The following is an 18,797-nucleotide window of genomic DNA, read 5'->3' on the forward strand; positions in this document are numbered from 1 at the left end:
TCGCTGAATTTGTGGCAAGGTTACCCGAGCTTTCAGTTATTTGTCAATTTCTTCAGATGACAGAGGAACTCATACGTGTACAGCTGATCGTTCAGTGCCACAGCAAGAAAATTCAAGAGAGAAAATGGGTGGCCAACCTAACTTTAAAGGATGCCATTGATGTAGCTAAAGTAGTGTAACAGTCCGAGTTTTGTATGTGAGAAATGGAAAAATAAGGAAACTGCAAATAAAGATGAGATTTCTTCTGTGGACAGTGTAGGAAAACATGAGACTGTAGTGGGTAACTGTAAAAAAAAAACCTAATAAATACAAAACGTGGTATCAGCTATAGACATAATAGTAAGGGTTGCCAAAGGTGTGGAAGTAATTTTCATGAGTCAAAGTCATGTTATGCCATTAACAGGGAGTGCAGAACGTGTAGACATAAAGGCCATTCGGCACGCATGTGCAGAGATAGCAAGTCGAGTGATAGCAACTCAAGTGTAGCTACTACTGAGGAATTGTGTGTTGATAAATCAACGTATCGAATATTGACACTAGGTGAAGATAAAGATAGTAAATGCAGGAAGAATAGATCATCAACATCCCTTCAAGTGAAGGCTAGAGATATAGTGCTTATGGTCTATTCAGGATCAATGTACACTATCATACCAAAACAGGGACTTAAAGAAAGGTAGCCTAATATAGAGGTGTTTCTAAAATATATCTGTCTGGGAGGGTATAGAGAGAATAAATCGATATTTTAGGATATTTCCTTGCAAACATAAAACTCATGAACATAGATTGAAAGTAAGGTGTATATTGCGGAGGAAGGGCCACACATCCTGGGTTGGGTATATGAGTATGATTTACATATTATTATCAACCAGCTGGCTCTCAAGCAGGGGACTGTAGAAGAAAAGATGAGCGATTATGATATTGTGAGTGCAGCTAAAAATGTTTTCAGAGAATAACTAGGTCCGTTGAGAGACTACGTCTAGAAAATGTTGGTTAGACCAGGGGCCATCCTTGTGAAACATAAGATGATAAGGGTCCCAGTTGTAGTTAAAGGTGTAGTTAAGAGGATGCTAGAAGAGATGGCGAGGGAAAGTATTACTGAGCCCTTTGAGGTTTCAAGTTGGGTGTCTCCTGTGGTCATAACCAAAAAAGCAGATGGATGCTTGAGATTTTTTGGGGACTTGAGTGGGATTCAGAATATTTTTACAGACAATTTTCCTTTACCTAATATCACTGAGATGATATTGTTGTTAAATGGGGGTATTAAAAAAAAACTGTAGCTAAAGAACGCACATCACCAGACACGTTTACATGAAGACTCTAAGAACTTGACGGTATTCATTACCATGGAAGGTACATTTCTATTTACAAGGATGCCTGTCAGATTATCATTGACAGCTAGCATTTTACAGAGGATTATGACTGAGATGTTCGAAGGCTGAACAATAATTATAAACTTTCAAGACAACGTACTTATTTTTGGAGAAGAGAGGAGGAACAAAATGGAGCTTTGAAACAGGCATTAGAAAGGTTATCAGACGATGGCTTTACCTTGAGAATGGATAAGTGTAAATTGTTAGAAGGAAAAATTGAATATCTAGGTCACAGAATCTATGCTGAAGGAGTGAGACAGAAGGAGGACCTACTGAAAGCTATCAAGTTGTCTCCATCACCTCAGATTAAATAACAGTCAAGATCCTTCATGGGTCTCATTGAATACTAGTCTAAGTTTGTTGCAACTTCCACTTTCAAGACAGAAGGGTTGAGAATTGTTTTGAACACAGGAAGTGTATTCAAATGGGAGAGGGTGCAGCAGCAATGTTTTCTAAAAAAAGATTAAGAAAGAATTCCGTAGTGCAGGTATTTTTGTACCATTTTGACATGTGAATAAGTACTGTCTTGACAGTAGATGCCAGTGATACAGGGATAGGGGAAATTAAATTGACATTTGTATAGTGCTCTACTAAGTAAAGGCGGAGAGAAGCTGCAGTAGCTCCCTAAATATAGCCTTTCATTAAGATTCTGGAAGAACTAACAATATGGTCAAATTACATTATGAGGAATGATACATTTGTTCCTCCCGAGAACTTCAAGGGAATGATCATGCAATTGGCACATAAAGGGTACCTTGGCCAATCTGTATCTAAAAAAGAGATCAAAGAAAGGTTTTGGTGGCCAGTGTTGTAGTGAATGGAAGCAAAATAAAAAAAGGCTTAAAGATGGTGAACGGTCTGAGGTGGGCCAAATTCATGACCCAAGAAAATCGAGGATTGTGTTTGCATGGATCTCATTGAGCCATTAGCTGGAGTGAATGAAAGTTTGCCCTTGTTTTAAATGCCTTGATGTACATTCAAAATGGTTATTGGTCACTTTTATGAGAGATGTGACCACAAGAGTCACAATTTCTGTTTTGAAAGAATTGTTTAAAGAGGAAGGTTTTGCCATGCTGACTCATCACGGATAACTGTACACAACTTAACTCTCAAGACATGAAAGTATTTTTAGAGGGGTGTGGAATTAAACATCATTGCACAACACTATACAACCCCCAAGCAAATGGCACGGTATAGAGAGCCAATAGACTGGCAAATGGCGCGATCCAAATGACATTACAAAATAACATGGATGTTGTAAAATTGGCTAGTGATATAGTGTGGGCACATCGCACCACAAAAGACAGTTTCCAAGATTTTGCCTGTTAATTGATGAAAGGGAGAAAGCCTTGCACAAACTTAGTGCAAGCTTTATCACACCAATAAAAGGTGGGTGATAGATGCCTGAAGGTTCAAAAGGTTGTGCGAGGACCTAATGAGGTTGGTGACTGGGTCAAAGCTAAGCATGGACGCATGGTGACAGGGCTATCCAAATTCCATGGCCTTTTTAAAGTGAAGGAGGCACATGAATGGTACATTGTTTTGGAGTATGGAGACAAATGGAACCAAGCCGATGAAGAGCAGCCCTATACCAGAAGGGAGGTTTGTGTAGTGGTAGGGCAAAAGAGGATGAGTGGAGTGCTTTATGTTGATGGGAGAAGAAGATTTGAGGCAAAATATAAGAAGATTATTATAGTGGTGATTCCACTTCACATGGAGTATTGATGGGTAATGGGCTGTTTTTAGAATACTATGCAGACCTGTACAGGAGTAAGCTTCAGGCCACGGGCGATGCGCTGGAGGATTTCTTGGAGGAAGTACATCTGCCGCGATTCAAGGAGAAGCAGGCGGACTTATTAGGGCGGGAGATTACCGTGGGGGAAATACGAGGTGCAATTCAACATATGGTGCGCAATAAAACACTGGGTACAAATGGGCTACCGATAGAGTTTCATTCGATTTACGTTGATATATTAGCCCCTAAGCTGCTGGCGGTTTTCCAAGAAGCCCGGGGCTTGGGACGGCTGCCTACCTCCACTCGAGAGGTTATCATTATCCCTCTGCTGAAACCAGGAAAGAACCCCCTGAATAGGTCTGCTTATCGCCCATTATCCATGCTAACATCTGATTATAAAATACTTAGTAGGATCCTTGCGACTCGGCTCCTTCCATATATGGTGCAGTTGGTCCATAGTGATCAGGCATGATTCATCCCGAAACGCACCACTGCAACTAATGTGAGACGCCTCCTCTGCATTTTGGGGGAAGATCATAGCACAGTCCCCACTGCAGCAGTCCTTTCAGTAGACATTGAAAAGGCGTTCGACAGCCTAGAATGGCCATACCTGCTCTGGGTTCTGAGTGCGCTTGGTCTTGGAGAATCCTTTGTGGAATGGACGGAGATTCTTTGTAGATCGGTGACGGCTCGAGTACGGACGGGAGCAACGATTTCCCCCTCTTGTTTAGTAGGGGGGGGAACGCGTCGAGGGTGCCCGCTCTCTTCGTTGTTGTTTGCCTTAGCCATTGAGCCTTTGGCTGCCCACGCCAGAGTGAGGAGGCATTATCCCAGGTGAGATCTCCGTGGGGATATGCGGGGATATTCAGTATATATCCTTATATGCCGATGACGGAAACGGCCTTAGAAGGAGCAAAGCAATTACTCCATGCTTTTGGCAGGGTCTCGGGCTGGGGGTGAATTGGGCGAAGACTTGCCTGTTCCCGGTGGTCCCGTCTGAGGCAAGTCCCTCCAAGGTTGCAGGCATTCGCTGGGAGCCCAGATGCTTGCCATACCTTGGCACCAACATTTATCATAACCCTGAGGATTTGTTGGAGGGTAATGTGGGTAGGGCCATACAAGGCCTTAGGAGTAGCTTTGCATTTTGCAGTACTTTGCTGCTCTCGGTGGCGGGCCGGGTGGCGCTCCTGAAGATGGTAGCGCTCCCCCGGCTACTGTATTATTTTAGGACACTACCGGTCTGGGTGCCGGGTTCCACTTTCAAGCAGCTTCGTTCCATGGCTGGGGGATTTTTATGGGGAAACAGCAGACGGCGGGTTGCACTGACCACAATGATGCATCTGAGAGCTGACGGGGGTATGGCAGTGCCGGACTTTGAGTTATACTATTTAGCAGCCCAGTTACAGTGGCTCACTCAAGCGGTAGCTCGGGAGTTCCGGGGCCCGGATGGCCCTGAGGGACGGTGGGCTCCACGCCATATACTGTCCTTTACAGTACTTCAGCAGCGGCTGCGCCTTGAGCTGCTTACTAGCGAGGAGCAGACACTGAGATTGTGCTGGAACCGGAGCCAGCACAGAGCTGGGTTTGCCCTCCCTTATGCCCCGGAGATTCCGCTGGGTATGTGTACCACCCTCCCACATGGCAGGGACTGGACGGCATTGGCTGAATGGGAGGCGCTAGGAGTGTAAGTGCTGGGAGATCTGTATGAAGAGGGAGCATTGTTGCCGTTTCAGGCCCTGCAGGATAGATACGGCCTCCCTCTGGGAGATTATTTGTTGCACTCAGCCCTAGTTTCGGCAATGCAACGTCATTGGAAGGCAGGGTTGTTGGAACCACAGACATCTATGGCCTGCCAGTATGTGGTGATGGCTGCGGGAACCTTCAAGGCCATTACGTGCCTTTATACGCGCATGTTGACTGAGGGGCTGGAGCCATTGCGGGAGCTGCAGGGGAAATGGGAGGCGGACCTAGGCAAAGAGATCCCTGAAAGACATGGGCACAATTAGTTAGGAGAGCCAGGAAAAACACTAGGAATGCCAGATTTCAATTGGTTCATTTTTTAATTCTGCACAGGGTATATTTAACCCCTGCTAAGATCAATCAATATTTTAAAACGGATACTGCACAGTGCCTGCGTTGCAGCCTGGAAGGGCAAACTTTCAACCTATGATGTGGGGGTGTTCACAACTGGGAACATGTTGGGAGGAAGTGGCCGAGCTGCTCTGTGGAATTACAGACCGTAATATGGAACCTGATCAGGGCACTTGCTTATTACACTGGTTTCCGCATACCTCTAAAACAAAGGTGACCAGCAAGTTTATAGATTTAGACCTGTTGTTGGCTAAGAGAGAGATCACTGCACACTGGAAATCAGCGTGAGGGCTCAATTTTGGGAGGTGGAGGGCGGACTTAATCAAATGGGCACTGAGCGAAAGCGTAGTCAGCCTTCAACAGGCCATGCGGACCAATATTGAAAAAGCACTGGAGGCAGCGAGGGCATTGGAAGCACTGGTTGTTGCGCTACAGGTGCCTGAGGTGGAATCGGAGGTCGGCTCTGCCTTGGAAGCCCCGACGAGTTCGCCATGCTCCACAGGAGCGGTAGAGTAACACTGGATATACCCTGTGGAGCAACTGTTGGACTCAAATAGTAGTAGGTTAGCCTGTACTGGATTGCTGTTACTGAGTTAACCAGAACAGAGGGATTAGATGTTCCTACACTTCTGAGCTGCAAGTAGTTAGGGCGCACGGGGGGGTGGGGAGGAAGTAGGGTGAAGATTGGCTTTAGTTTTTATATTCTATTATTCAGTTAATGTAACATTATTGGCTCTTGACTGTTAGTGGGAACTGGATTTATAATCGAGCGGAAGACCAATACATTGATGGGATAGGGATAGCCTATAATTCTGTGGTAGATGTCACTATTTTTTTTTTTAGCCCTTTTTGGTGTTGGAACTGGGACATTGGGACAAGAGGGATGGTGGTGTTCTACAATGGATAATTGTAATACTGTATTATTTGCCAGATGTTTTTTTTTTTTTTAATTAATAAAAATATATTTAAAAATAAGAAATGGAGTCTTGATGGGTGTTTAGGCGATGACAGGGAGATTATATACATGGTAAGTTCACCTTATCATTTTCTCATGCTTCATTTCCTTCCATCTCCTATGTCTTTTATTGTGGTCTCACTTTAATTAATTTATATGTTACATCTGTATTATGTTTTCTTTTATCTTTGTTTTCTGCCTTTAATGCATGAAATTGAATCTCTCATTTCCAGATGTTCTATTGTTTACCCCTGAGCTAAGGGTTCCGTGCCAAGTCAGTTAGTTACTGGCTGGCAAGAATGGATAACGCTCAGGCAGGTTGTACCAATATAGCTTGAAGTTCAACTTTCTTCCTGACAGGTTCAGAATTGGACAAAAAATAGGCCCAGGCACTAAAATAAAAGTTGCCCGATTAGGTAATCAGACAGTTTAAAAAGTAGCCAGAATTTGAAAATCTGGGCAGTTTTGAACTTTTAAAGACAAACTGTATATGTGTTTTACAAGATATGGCAGTCTGCATACATTTGTGCTAGCTGCAGGCAATGTTTGTGGAAAAACTGAGAAGAAAACACCCCTACGCCATAAAACAGGTCCACAAGCAGCCAAAAACGGAGCACACACGGCCATACCAACCCTTCGGGCACTGTCCGATTACCCTAAAGGCCAGTCCGACCCTGCTTCCTTAAGTCGGCAGTTTACTTTACAAAATTATGCTTCTGGGAAGAAGAAAGGTAAGTCTTAAGAAGGCTATATGTTTCAAAGAAGGGGCTAAGCTTTCATGTTGTCTTTAGGGTAATGTTCGAGGCATAAAGTAGGCTGGCTCATACAAACGAGTTAAGTTTAGAGTATCCCTTTCCTGTCTCAACCTTATGGACTAGTTTTGGTAAATCCTCACTGAAAAAGCTAGCCACGTTTCCACAGATACTAGGGTTTCAACCTCTAAATTTTAGTTTGTCTTTATTACATCTTGGCTAGCTGTCACTTGGAAACACATTTTGGTAGTTTACAAAGGATAGGATGTTCGTATCAATCAGTGGTGAGGTTTTACAATAGTGGCACTGAATCATGGAGGAAATCCCTCTTAAAGGGCACCAAAGGTGCAGCACAGAGCCAGGTTGTAGGCCCTATTGCAAGCTACATCTATTGTTTTCCATTTTATTTCCTAGAAAAGATACTCTCAAACAAGTATTGGCAAGCCAATATGTCTCGACTATGCAAGAGTTATTGTCTTTGGCAATGTGTTTTAGCCATGTTGTACACCAGTGTGGCTGCGGTTCAGCATGGCTTAAAGTTATGGCTTAGAGCAGAGTGGTGTGGGGTGTCATAGCTTGGAATGGTGAAGACTAGAGCAGAGTGTTGTAGAGTGGAGTGACAGAGCGCGTCATGTATTGTAGTTGCATAGAGTGGGGTTGCGTGGAGTAGCATACAGTGGAGTGGCATAGATTGGACTGGTGTAGAGTGCATGGCGTAGTGTTGGATGTATTGCGGCGTAGAGGGCAGCAGCATAGAATTCAGCAGCGTAGATTAGAGTGTCGCATAGTAGAGTGCAGTGGTGTGCAGTACAGTGGTGTAGAGTGGTTCAGAGTAGAGTGGTGCAGAGTAGAGTATAGTGCTGTAGAGTGCTGTGGCTTGGAGTGATGCAGAGTAGAGTGGCGTAGAGTGCAAAGTAGAGTGGTTTTGATTGCAGTGTTGCAGAGTAGAGTGCAGTGGCATAGAGTGCAGTGCTGCAGAGTAGAGTGTTGTAGAGTGGTGCAGAGTACAGTATAGTGCCGTAGAGTGCAGTGGTGTAAAGTGGAGTGATGCAGAGGAGTGTGGCATAGAATGCAGTTGTACAGAGAAGATTGGCATAGAGTGCAGTGTTGCAGAGTGGCGTAGAGTAGAGTGGTAAAAAAGTGCAGTGATGTTGAGTACAGTGGTGCAGAGTACAGTGCAGTGTACATTGCAGCTGCATAGAATTCAGTGTACAGTGCAGCGACTTAGAATGCAGTGGCGTAGATGCGAGTGGTGCAGAGTAGATTAGCATAGAGTACAGTGGTACAGAGTAGAGCGATGTAGAGTAGATAGAGTGCAGTGAGGTAGAGTGGTGCAGAGTGGCTTAGAGTGGAGTGATGCAGACTGGAATGCCGTAGACTGCATTGATATAGAGTGCGGTAGTGCAGAGTAGAGTCACAGAGAATGCAGTTTTACAGAGTAGTGTGTCGTAGAGTGCAGTGGCGTTGAGTGCAGTGGTGTAGAGTAGATTAAAGTGTCATATAGTAGATTGGGGTAGAGTGCAGGGGTGTAGAGTGGGGTGCTACAGAGTAGAGTGCATTGGCGTACAGTGTATTGGCATAGAGTTCAGTGGCGTAGAGTGAAATGTTGCAGAGTTATGTAGATTGGAGTAGTGCAGAGTAGAGTGGAGCGGCCTAGACTGGAGTGGCAAACAGTGCAGTGGTGTGGAGTACAGGGGTGTAGAGTGCATTGGCATAGTGTAGAGTGGAGTTGTGAAGAGTAGAGTACAGTGGCATAGAGTGACGTGGAGTGCAGTGGCGCAGAGTAGAGTGAAGGAGCGTGGAGTGGTGCAGAATAAAGTGGAGTATGCATAGTGTGGTTGCACACTACGATTACAAATAACTCATTTTCAATTGAAATGACCATTATATTTGCATAGACATACAGTTTTACTAATAAAACTATACAGCGCACAAATGATAAAGTGTGGAAATGGCATCACCTAATGTATTGATTTGATCATATTAAAGTATCCACTGAAAATGTGCTTCATTTGTGGGTTTTCTAATATATTCTGAAATGCTTGCACCACAATTCATTTAAATATTTTTGTGTGCTAGAAAGAAAAACTTCCCTACCCCCAGTAGTCCAGCGAGATTGTCACAAATCCTCTCACTTTGAAGTCAAAGAAAAGGTCAACTCCATGCTCCCCTGAATGACAGAGCCTGAAATTTGATCTCTGTGGTTGAATGCACAGCAAATGTGACGAGATAAGAACAAGATTTACAGGCCCATTTATAGACTAGAGCACTCCTGGAATAACACATGGAGAGGTAATGTGAAAAAGCTTTACTTCTTTGGAGGGACAAACTCACATTGGACAGCCTAAAACAAATAGATCCAGCAAATATAAAGCCAGAAAATGTGAGCTACAAACCACAAAACCAATGGTAAGCAATGTTTGGAATGTATTCCCAGAGAAGCTTTCTGACTGTCCCCAAGATGTCTTTAGCAAACCATACAGCTGCGCAGCCGAGGCATGCATACTGCAGGTTTAGTGGTGGGTTGACATTATTTAATAAACCAATCACTAGTAATCTGTCTGATTTTTATTTCTAATATTGCTAAAGTCTCATTACTTAACGTGACTTTTGTTCTTTGTTTTATAAATCATAGAAATTGACACTTTAAATCTGGAGATATTGTATTATTAAAATTACAAAACAGTCTCACTTGTGTACTTTTATGATGTAGCAGCTTGCTTTTATGGGCAATAAGTTTGTTTTCAAAGGCTGTGCAATATAGCACCACCAGTCCATTTCAGTTTCCCTTAGTTTGACCCATGCATTTGTTACCTTTAGTCCATTGGTCAAAAAAAATACAATTTACACTCTGCATAGAGTAGGTACACCGCGAAGCATAAGTCTAGGTCAGGTGTGTCCCTGTTTATTGCTTTTGTGGCATATTTAATTATGGTAACAGTAATGAATTCCGTTAGAATCACTGTCTGAAAATGTGCCTTATGGGGATTCTTGAAAGTATTTCACGGATCCGGCCATCCAGGGACTATGTTGATCCATAAAATCGCATAATGGTGCTGTATTTTCAATGCTTTTGCAATCAGTATGTTAGGTGTATGATGTAGTGTTATCTGTATGTTGAGGTGTACGACGCAGTGCGATCTGTATGTTGAGGTGTACAATGCAGTGCAATCTGTAGGTGAAGGTCGCCATGCGATCTGTGTGTTGAGGTGTACAAGGCAGTGTGATCTATATGTTGGAGGGATGACACCACGTGATCTGTATGTTGAAGTGTACGATGCCTTGTGAGTCATATGATGAGGTGAACGATCTGTATGTTGAGCCGAAGGCCGCCATGCGATCTGTGTGTTGAGGTGTACAGTGCTGCGCGATCTGTACATTGAGGTGTACAGTATCATGCAATCTGTATATTGAGGTGTATGACACAGTGGGATCTGTATGTTGTGGTGAAAGATGTCAGGTTATCTGTGTGTTGAGGTGCACAATGCAGTGTGATCTGTATGTTGAGGTGAATGACACCACGTTATCTGTATGTTGAGGTGTACGATACCATGTGATTCATATGATGAGGTGTACGATCTGTACGTTGAGGGGAAGGATGCCTTGTGTTCGGTGTGTTAAGATGTACGATGCAGTGCACACTGTATGTTGCCTTGTACAATGCAATGGGATCTGTATGTCAAGGTGTACGATACAGTGCAATCTGTATGTTGAGGTGAATGACATCATGTGACCTTTGTGTTCAGGTGTACGATGCCATGCTAGCTGTATATTGAGGTGCAGGCCGCGGTGCAATCTGTATGTTGAGGTGTACAATGCCGTGCAATCTGTATGTTGAAGTGAAAGATGTCAGGTAATCTGTGTGTTGAGGGGAAGGACATCATGTGATCCGTATGTTGCGGTGTATAATGCACTGCAATCTGTATGTTTTTTTGATAAACAAGTTTTTATTGTGTTTTCGGCATGAAGGACAATATCCAGAATGATATACAACAGTGTGTGAAACATGGCATCAGTAACTGCAATCAGGAAAGCAATTGGTAAGCGAATATAAACATAACCCCCCGTCCTCCCCCATCCCCCGTCCTCTGCGCCCCACCCCTCAAAACAAGCCCCCCAGCCATTTCCCCCATATTTTGCGGAATTTTTTAGGGCAGCCCCGGGCAGTGTATAACGACCGCTCTTGGGCCGCACACCAATCTACCCCTCTACTCCAGGTAGCCCTACTGGGCGGATCCGGTTGTGACCACACGGCTGCTATATCCCTCTTAGCTACCATTAGGGCAGTAGTGAGGAAGTATTTATCGTTACGGGATCCATCCACCCCGTCCGTGATGCCCAACAGAGCCAGTCTAGGGTCGTGGGGGACCTCCCATCCCAGGACCTCCGCGAGATCAGCCTCAATCGCTGCCCAGTAGCCCTCCAGGCGGGAACAAGACCACACCATATGGAAGAAATCCGCCGGGGCCACCCCACAACGAGCACAGGAGGCGTCCACACGGAGGCCCGCACGATATAGACGTTCCGGAGTCAGATAAACGGTGTGAAGGTAATAGAGTTGGATGAGCCGCAGCCTAGCGGAGGTGGTAAGCGACCGAGGGGCCATAAGGGCATCCCTCCAGTCCGCGTCATCCAGGGGTCCCACCCAAGCCTCCCATCGCTGTTTTAGGCCGCTCCAGTCTACCGGAGTATTGTTGATCAGGGATTTGTAAATGCGGGATATCCCCCCCCTTCCCCAGACACCCCAACATCACCTGAGCTTCAGGCGGGCTATGAGAGGGCAACCTGGAATCAAGAGGGACGTGGGCCTGGACCGCATGGCGCAGCTGAAGGTATCTATAGAATTGGGACGGCTGAAGCGAGAAGCGGGTCTGAAGCTCCTGGAAGGAACACATGTGGCTCCCCCGCCATATATCGCCCAGACTAGAGATCCCTAGAAGGTCCCACTGCCAAAAACCCGCTAGTCCCACCACCTCCCGCAGCCATGTCCCGTGCCAAAGCGGTGTGAGCTGAGTCTTCGTCCCCGACCACCGGGTGTGCCTCAAAGCTGCGCGCCACGCGATGAGAGGGGCCCGCACGACGCCGGGGAGCGACCGGGGGACCGCTGCCCCATAGAGCATGTTTTGGATAGAGGAGAACCCGAGGCATTGCACTTCGAGTCGATAGGCCGGATCGCTCCATCCACTCGAGAACCAGTCATGGATCACCAGTAGCTGGGTGGCCAGGTAGTAGAGATATAGGTTAGTCATGCCCAGGCCGCCGTCATAGGAGGGGACTCTGCAGCGGTCGAGAGCCAGCCGGGGCCTGCCGCCGCCCCAGAGAAATTTAATCACCATCTTATCCAGTTCCCGAAACCACGGGCGCGGAAAGGGGCACGGAGTGTTTTGTAGCATGTATAGAAACTTCGGGAGGACCATCATCTTATAGAGGGCGACTCTCCCCAGCGGATTCAATGGGAGTGACTGCCACCGGAGCAAATCTGATCTGGTCCGGTTGACCACCGGAGCCACATTGAGGGCCCAACAGAGTTCCGGAAGGAGGGTGACCCAGATCCCCAGGTATTTAAATGAGAGTCTCCGGAGGGGAATATCCGATTGCCAATCGAAGCAATCCCTTGATGGGTGCAGCGGAACTAAAACGGATTTCTTAGGGTTAAGATGAAGACCCGACGCTTGGCCAAATCGACGGAGAATCCAGCGGACCCGGGGCCCCGAGGTCGCTGGGTCAGAGAGATAGAGGAGGACGTCGTCCGCATAGAGGGCGATCTTATCGGGGGTCATACCTGGCCAGTCCCACCCGCGGAGCACGGGATCCGAACGAATCAATACCGCCAGGGGTTCCATGGCCAGCGCGAAAAGGAGGGGTGAGAGCGGACACCCCTGGCGCGTTCCTCGACCAATGGGAAACGGGCGGGATAGAGCCTCGTTGACTAGGACACGGGCCCGCGGGCTCGCGTACAGGACCGCCACCATGGCACGGAACTGGGGACCGAAGCCCATGTGCTCCAGGACCTTACCCAAGTACGCCCACCCCACTGAGTCGAAGGCCTTCTCAAAGTCGACCAGCAGGAGGGCCAGATAGGGGGAAAGGCGGCCGCGGTGCGCCAGAGCAAGGTGCAGGCGCCGCAAACAGTGTCTGGTCCCCCGGTCCGGCATAGATCCACATTGGTCCGGGTGGACCAGGGAGGCAAGATATGGGCGCAACCGCTGCGCGAGGACCGTGGCATAAATTTTGAGTTCGGTGTTAATAAGGGATATCGGCCGGTAGGCCGAGCAGGACTGCGAGGGGGGCTGCGTCTTGGGGAGGACAACTATGGTGGCTGTGTCCGTTTCGGGCCGGAACGAGCCCGTCTCCACCGCGTCTGCAAACAGGTCACGGAGCCGCGGGGCCAGAATCTCACGATAGTGGGCATAGTATTCCTGAGGGAACCCATCAGGTCCCGGGGTCTTCCCGGGCGCCAGTCGGCCAATCGCTTCCTCAATCTCCTGCAGCTCGATGGGTGAGTCGAGGGTCTCAGAAACCCCAGGCCGCAGCCGCTCAAGCACCGCTCCGTTCGTCTCCAGCAACTCCTCCAGGGAGAGCGTGGATGTCCGGAGTCTGCAATCTGTATGTTGAGGTGAAAGATGTCAGGTAATCTGTGTGTTGAGGTGTACGATGCAATGTGATCTGTATGTTGAAAGTGAATGACACCACGTGATCTGTATGCTGAGGTGTACAATGCAATTTGATTCATATGATGAGGTGTATGGTCTGTATGTGGAGGGGAAGGGCACCATGCGATCAGTGTGTAGAGGTGTACGATGCAGTGTAAACTGTATGTTGAGGTGAATGACGTCAAGTGATCTGTATGTTGAGGTGAATGACATCATGTGATCTGTGTGCTGAGGTGTACAATGCCCTGCAATCTGTATATTGAGGTGTATGATGCAGTGCGGTCTGTAGTTGAGGTGAGGGACGCCATGTGATCTGTGTGTTGAGGTGTACAATGCCGTGCGATCTATAAACTGAGTTATATGACGCAGTGCGATTGATATGTTGAGGGGAAGGACACCATGTGATCTGTATGTTGAGGTGAAGGATGCCATGCGATCTGTATGTTGAGGTTAGGGACGCCATGCGATCTGTGTGTTGAGGTGAGGGACGCCATGCGATCTGTGTGTTGAGGTGTGCGCGGCAGTGTGATGTGCATGTTTAGAGAAAGCCATATGCCCGCGGTGCGGGGGAGAGGGTGATGACTTTCGTCACATGTTTTGGTCCTGCGTTCAGTTGGGTGACTATTGGGCAGAGGTTATGGATTGCCTGAATCAGGTGACGGACCGCGTTATTGACCCGGAACTGGGGGCCTGCTTACTACTTTGGTTCCCACACACCCGCCGGACGAAGGTTACTAGCAAGTTTTACGACTTAGGGTTGATAATGGCCAAGAGGGAACTGACTATGCACTGGAAGTCCAGGGCGGGGCCTAGCTTCTTGCGGTGGAGGGCGGCGTTTGCGCGATGGGCGGGGGCAGAGGGTACGCTCCGGTTGCAATTAGCTCTTCGGAGGGATGACGAGAAGGCGCTGGCGACGGCCCGAGCGTGGGAGGCGCTGGTGGTGGAACTTCAGGGGCTGATGTCTGACACCGGGAGAGAGGGGGACACCTCTGACAGGCAGGAGGAGGTGTTGAACGGGGAGTAGAAGGGGAGTAGTAGCGAGCGCTGGAAGCAAGGGGGTGGCTAGGCACGAGGGAAAGCCTTGGTTCCCTAGAGGAGGTTGAGCACCCATGCCTGATTTATAGCAGGGAAGGGGCACATCAGGAGAGAGGAGGAAGGAAGGGGGCACACTGACATGGGGTGGGGAGGGGGGGGGGCCCGCATGGGTTGGAAGTTCATTCTCCCAGATATTGGCTGGTAACAATGTATGTGAAGTACCTTCTTTGACGGGGGAGGTAGCGGGGTTTGTACTGAGTTGATGCTATGAAAACAATAAAAAAATGTTTCAACAAAAAAATGTTTAGAGAAAGCCGTAGAATCCAGCCTAAAGTCAGGTCTTGAGGGAGGAGCGTCGGGGAGGCAGTAGAGTGAGGGAGGAGACAGAGCAGCCGCTAGAGAAGTATGGATGGAGAGTGTACTCCATGGCCATGATTAAAACATTAGAGGCAGACCATGAATATCCGCTGGTGCTCAGCCACCACCTGCTCTTTGCTTCAGGAGGAAACCAGTGGCACGTGCACACAGTGTGGGCTTCCAGAGGTCAAATCTGGGCGCATGCAGTCCTACTCCCTGGATTTCTACATTCTCTGAAAGAATGATCCTCTGGAGAACACTCACTCCCATTGTTACTTCCAGTACAACCTGCATTCGAGGCACTGTTGTGCAGAACCCCCCTGGTTCTCTTGGTTCCTTCTGTAGACCAGTGCTTAGTGAGGATATGAGGCACTACTGTACAGCCAATGGGAGCAATATAAATCTTCAAAATAAACAGTTTCACATACATTACAAATGGCCATATTCCTTAGTCCTGACAATGTTTTTACGAATACCTGTTGCTTTCTAGTAATTGCAGCATAAACGCGCAACTCGTTGCACATCAGGGTGCCTGCCGTAGTAGGGGGGTTGGGGGCAGTTGTGACTGTTCATACAGTGTCATCTTAAGGATTTTGGGAGCCCTTGATAAGAATTATTTTAGGGGTCCCTCTTCGGAACAACTTTGCGTTTTATAGCCCATTTTCTGCTAATTCAAGCCCCATGATACCAAACAATATTGAATAATACATTACAGGCTGAGATGCAGAAATAAACATGTGAAACATAGAGAAAGTTCACTTCCCTGGGGGCTCCTTGGAAGGTGGGGGCCCTGGGCAACTGCCCACTACCCCATGCCTTCAAACGTCTTTGTGTGCATGTCCACAGTTGTGAGAACTTTCCATGAATGAACAGTCCATTCCCCTAAGAGCAGTGGATCAAACCATGTGTGTGTCAGAGGCTAAATACTGTCTTGTCCCCTGTTTTCTGCGCAGAATCAGTCGCCTGTTCAACGGCACGGAGCCAATCGTCTTGGACAGCTTGAAGCAGCATTACTTCATTGATCGGGACGGCGAGATTTTCAGATACATCCTGAGTTTCCTGAGGACGTGTAAGCTGCTTCTCCCCGATGATTTTAAGGTGAGGGGATGGCATTACCACCAGAGTTCTTCACACTGGAAGGTTTGCTTGAAGGTTCAGCCAAAACCCAGTTGACCAAGCTTCAGTGTTTGCTGTTGCAGTTTCATTACCGTTTGGGGTTTCTGTGTTACATGCGAGATGTTGCTATACAGATGAGCTATTGGTTGCTATGGTTACCGAAAAGAATTTAATGGCGAAGCCTTTGGCTTCATCAGTTTCCCGCCTGGTTTGATTTCATCACTTTTTTTGTTTTTTGCAAAGTCAGCATAAACTGTGGATCACGAGGCCCAGCCTTTAGGTTTGTTTTCTGAATTATTTTTTTTAGTTTGGTATTCAATACTGGAAAGCTATTCCCAAGTTTAGGTGAGACAATCACAACACGTTTCTGCTAACATTTTTTGCAGCGTTTCATTTTGCACTTCTGCCCTTTCTTAGAATAACTGGTGTCACTATTACCCAAATTACCGACCTCGGAAGGATGGAAGTCTTGTTAGGCCTTGCCAGATTCAAACAATTAAACATACAGATGACCGTGAACGTTAGCTGCGAGATTTCAATTCACTGAGCCATCCTGACACTACCTGCATGCCTTCACTTTATTATTAGTTTGCCACCAGTCCTTCCAGTTTTTTGTTGTTTGAATGTGAATTTGTTGGGAATATTGGTCTTGTCACGTAAACATATTTGGGTCACCGTTACTTGAATCTGACAGTGGTAAAACCTGTAGGCACTTTTTTTTAAATTTGTTGTTGAAAATGGCACGTATTGAAATACCTCCGACAAAAATAAGAAAACATATAATATGGTGCTGAAGTCAATCACAGTGCACTTTACATGTGGCTGATCGATTTTACGACCGACAAATTCAAATACAGCTGGCACAAAACTGTTTACCGGGCTTGTGTTTATTTTCACTTCTGTTGTTCCCCACTCCTGTATTTTTTCTCTCCTGTTACTGTTAATATTAATATCACCACTTCGGTTTCACGGCGTTTATTTACAAACCTCACCTTTCACCTCTACGTCATTGTCCAAGCCCACCGCTACTCTATTTTTGCATGTGTCGCCTTGTACTGCTCGATTTTGAGACTGCTCTCACCAACATCTTCCCACCTCTCGCCCCACATCACGCCTGATGTGTTAGTGTAAAGTCCGCTTTGGGACCTTCGTTTTGGACTCATTCACTCTTTTGCTGTTCTGTAGTGCATGTCAGATATGGGGGTTTCTTGTTGTGCAGTCAATATCCTGCACCTGTGTGCGTCTCTTAAACAGGGGCGTAGCTACCATCGGTGCAGCAGGTGCAGTGGCACTGGGGCCCAGAGTGGTCCTTTGAACCCTTGTAGTTACTGGATTTTACTACCCCCAACAGCAGTCACAGGGGCCATTTTCCTTGCTTGCACCAGGGCCCATGGCATCCTTGCCACGCTGCTGCTAATAAAGTGTACAGTGAATGAGTGCACACTCTTGGTTCGTGTATTCACGATTTGTGTGGCTGAGCGGGGCATTAATTACAGGATTTAAGTCATAGGAATCTGAAGACCTAAAATACATTTTTATCTTCTAACTTTCGAAAATTGGATTATGGGGACTCATTCCGTGGAGCAGAGGATACAGGGCTAAGAGAGATGTTCCCATATTTGTGACTGACATACACACTCACGCAGGCATGTGGGGTGGGGCACGTTCTGTATAAAATCCTAAAGCTCTTTGTGATGGGGTGGGCAAGGGTGCCTGACAGAATGGGCAAATGTAATGGTACTTGGTGCATCTGTGTGTACATTGGTCCCATAACACGGGTCAAATCGTGAGGGGCTTTAGCTACATTTTAACCCGGGGGTGGGATAGATTCTTCTAATGCAATATGCACAGTATCGCGATAGTATAAAGAGTACGTGGAAATGGTACAACTGCTTCCAGCACCAGAAAAGGATACAACAAAGCTTTCACAATCGATAATAGGGAGTCAGCAATCAGAAATCAGCATTACAATTTGTGTTGATAAAGAAGATGCAAAACTGCGTGCTTCTAGGCGGGTTCCCAAGAATTCATATTTAGAAACTGATTACAACCAAATCAGGGATCACAAATACGAACGTTTGACTGGATCGATATGAAAATACAGAAATATGTTACCAATAAATCCATTAACTCGATCCCATAACCAAGAAATGATTCATGCGATTTTTGTTTATGTTTGTCAACTTTGCTCCTTTCATTTCAGGGGGTCCCCCTTTTATGCCACCCCAAACGCCTGTTTCAATCATGTCCAGACCGTCCTATCCCACCAACACAAATCTAGCAGATAAAATTTTCTTGGTCATTTTTGGTGTTTACATGATGGGTTTCTTAATTTTAAGGAAGACTAGGCCACATAATTCCAGATTTAAGATAGCATGCGCCCAAGAGGCCCATCCCTTTGTTTTCACAACATTCTGATAATTTTTACAACTTTTTTATAGTCTGTGTGATCTTTGTTATTTAGGAGAGTAAAACTGAGTATTTCACATCCCTGTGATTTCATTTGATTATTGTAACTGATAATCATAATCCACCACCAGTCTGCACCACAAAGTCAATGGCTTTCACCATTAAACAACCATTGAAAAAGCCAAAAGGTCAGGATGAATTTCATTCTACATAAGTAACTCTTATTACAGAAAAGGCTGGCTACTCCTGTACTAAAGCAAGCAGTATCAGTATATCAGAAGGGGACACAAAGGATAGTGCTTCTTGATGCAGACAGAGAATGCT

The 18,797-nt window shown here is 46.5% G+C and overlaps 1 protein-coding gene across 3 annotated transcripts in view; it reads left to right on the forward strand.

Moving 5' to 3' along the window:
- Nucleotides 1-18,797, forward strand: part of KCTD15 (potassium channel tetramerization domain containing 15) — a 179,667-nt gene that overhangs the window by 119,363 nt on the left and 41,507 nt on the right. For all 3 annotated transcript variants that reach the window (XM_085637388.1, XM_085637386.1, XM_085637389.1), the window contains exon 3: nt 15,902-16,046. In XM_085637388.1, the coding sequence (XP_085493514.1) occupies nt 15,902-16,046 (145 nt within the window). The remainder of the gene's footprint in view (nt 1-15,901; nt 16,047-18,797) is intronic.

The sequence above is a fragment of the Triturus cristatus genome, chromosome 12 (genome assembly GCF_964204655.1).
Source record: "Triturus cristatus chromosome 12, aTriCri1.1, whole genome shotgun sequence".
NCBI classification, from domain to species: Eukaryota; Metazoa; Chordata; class Amphibia; order Caudata; family Salamandridae; genus Triturus; species Triturus cristatus.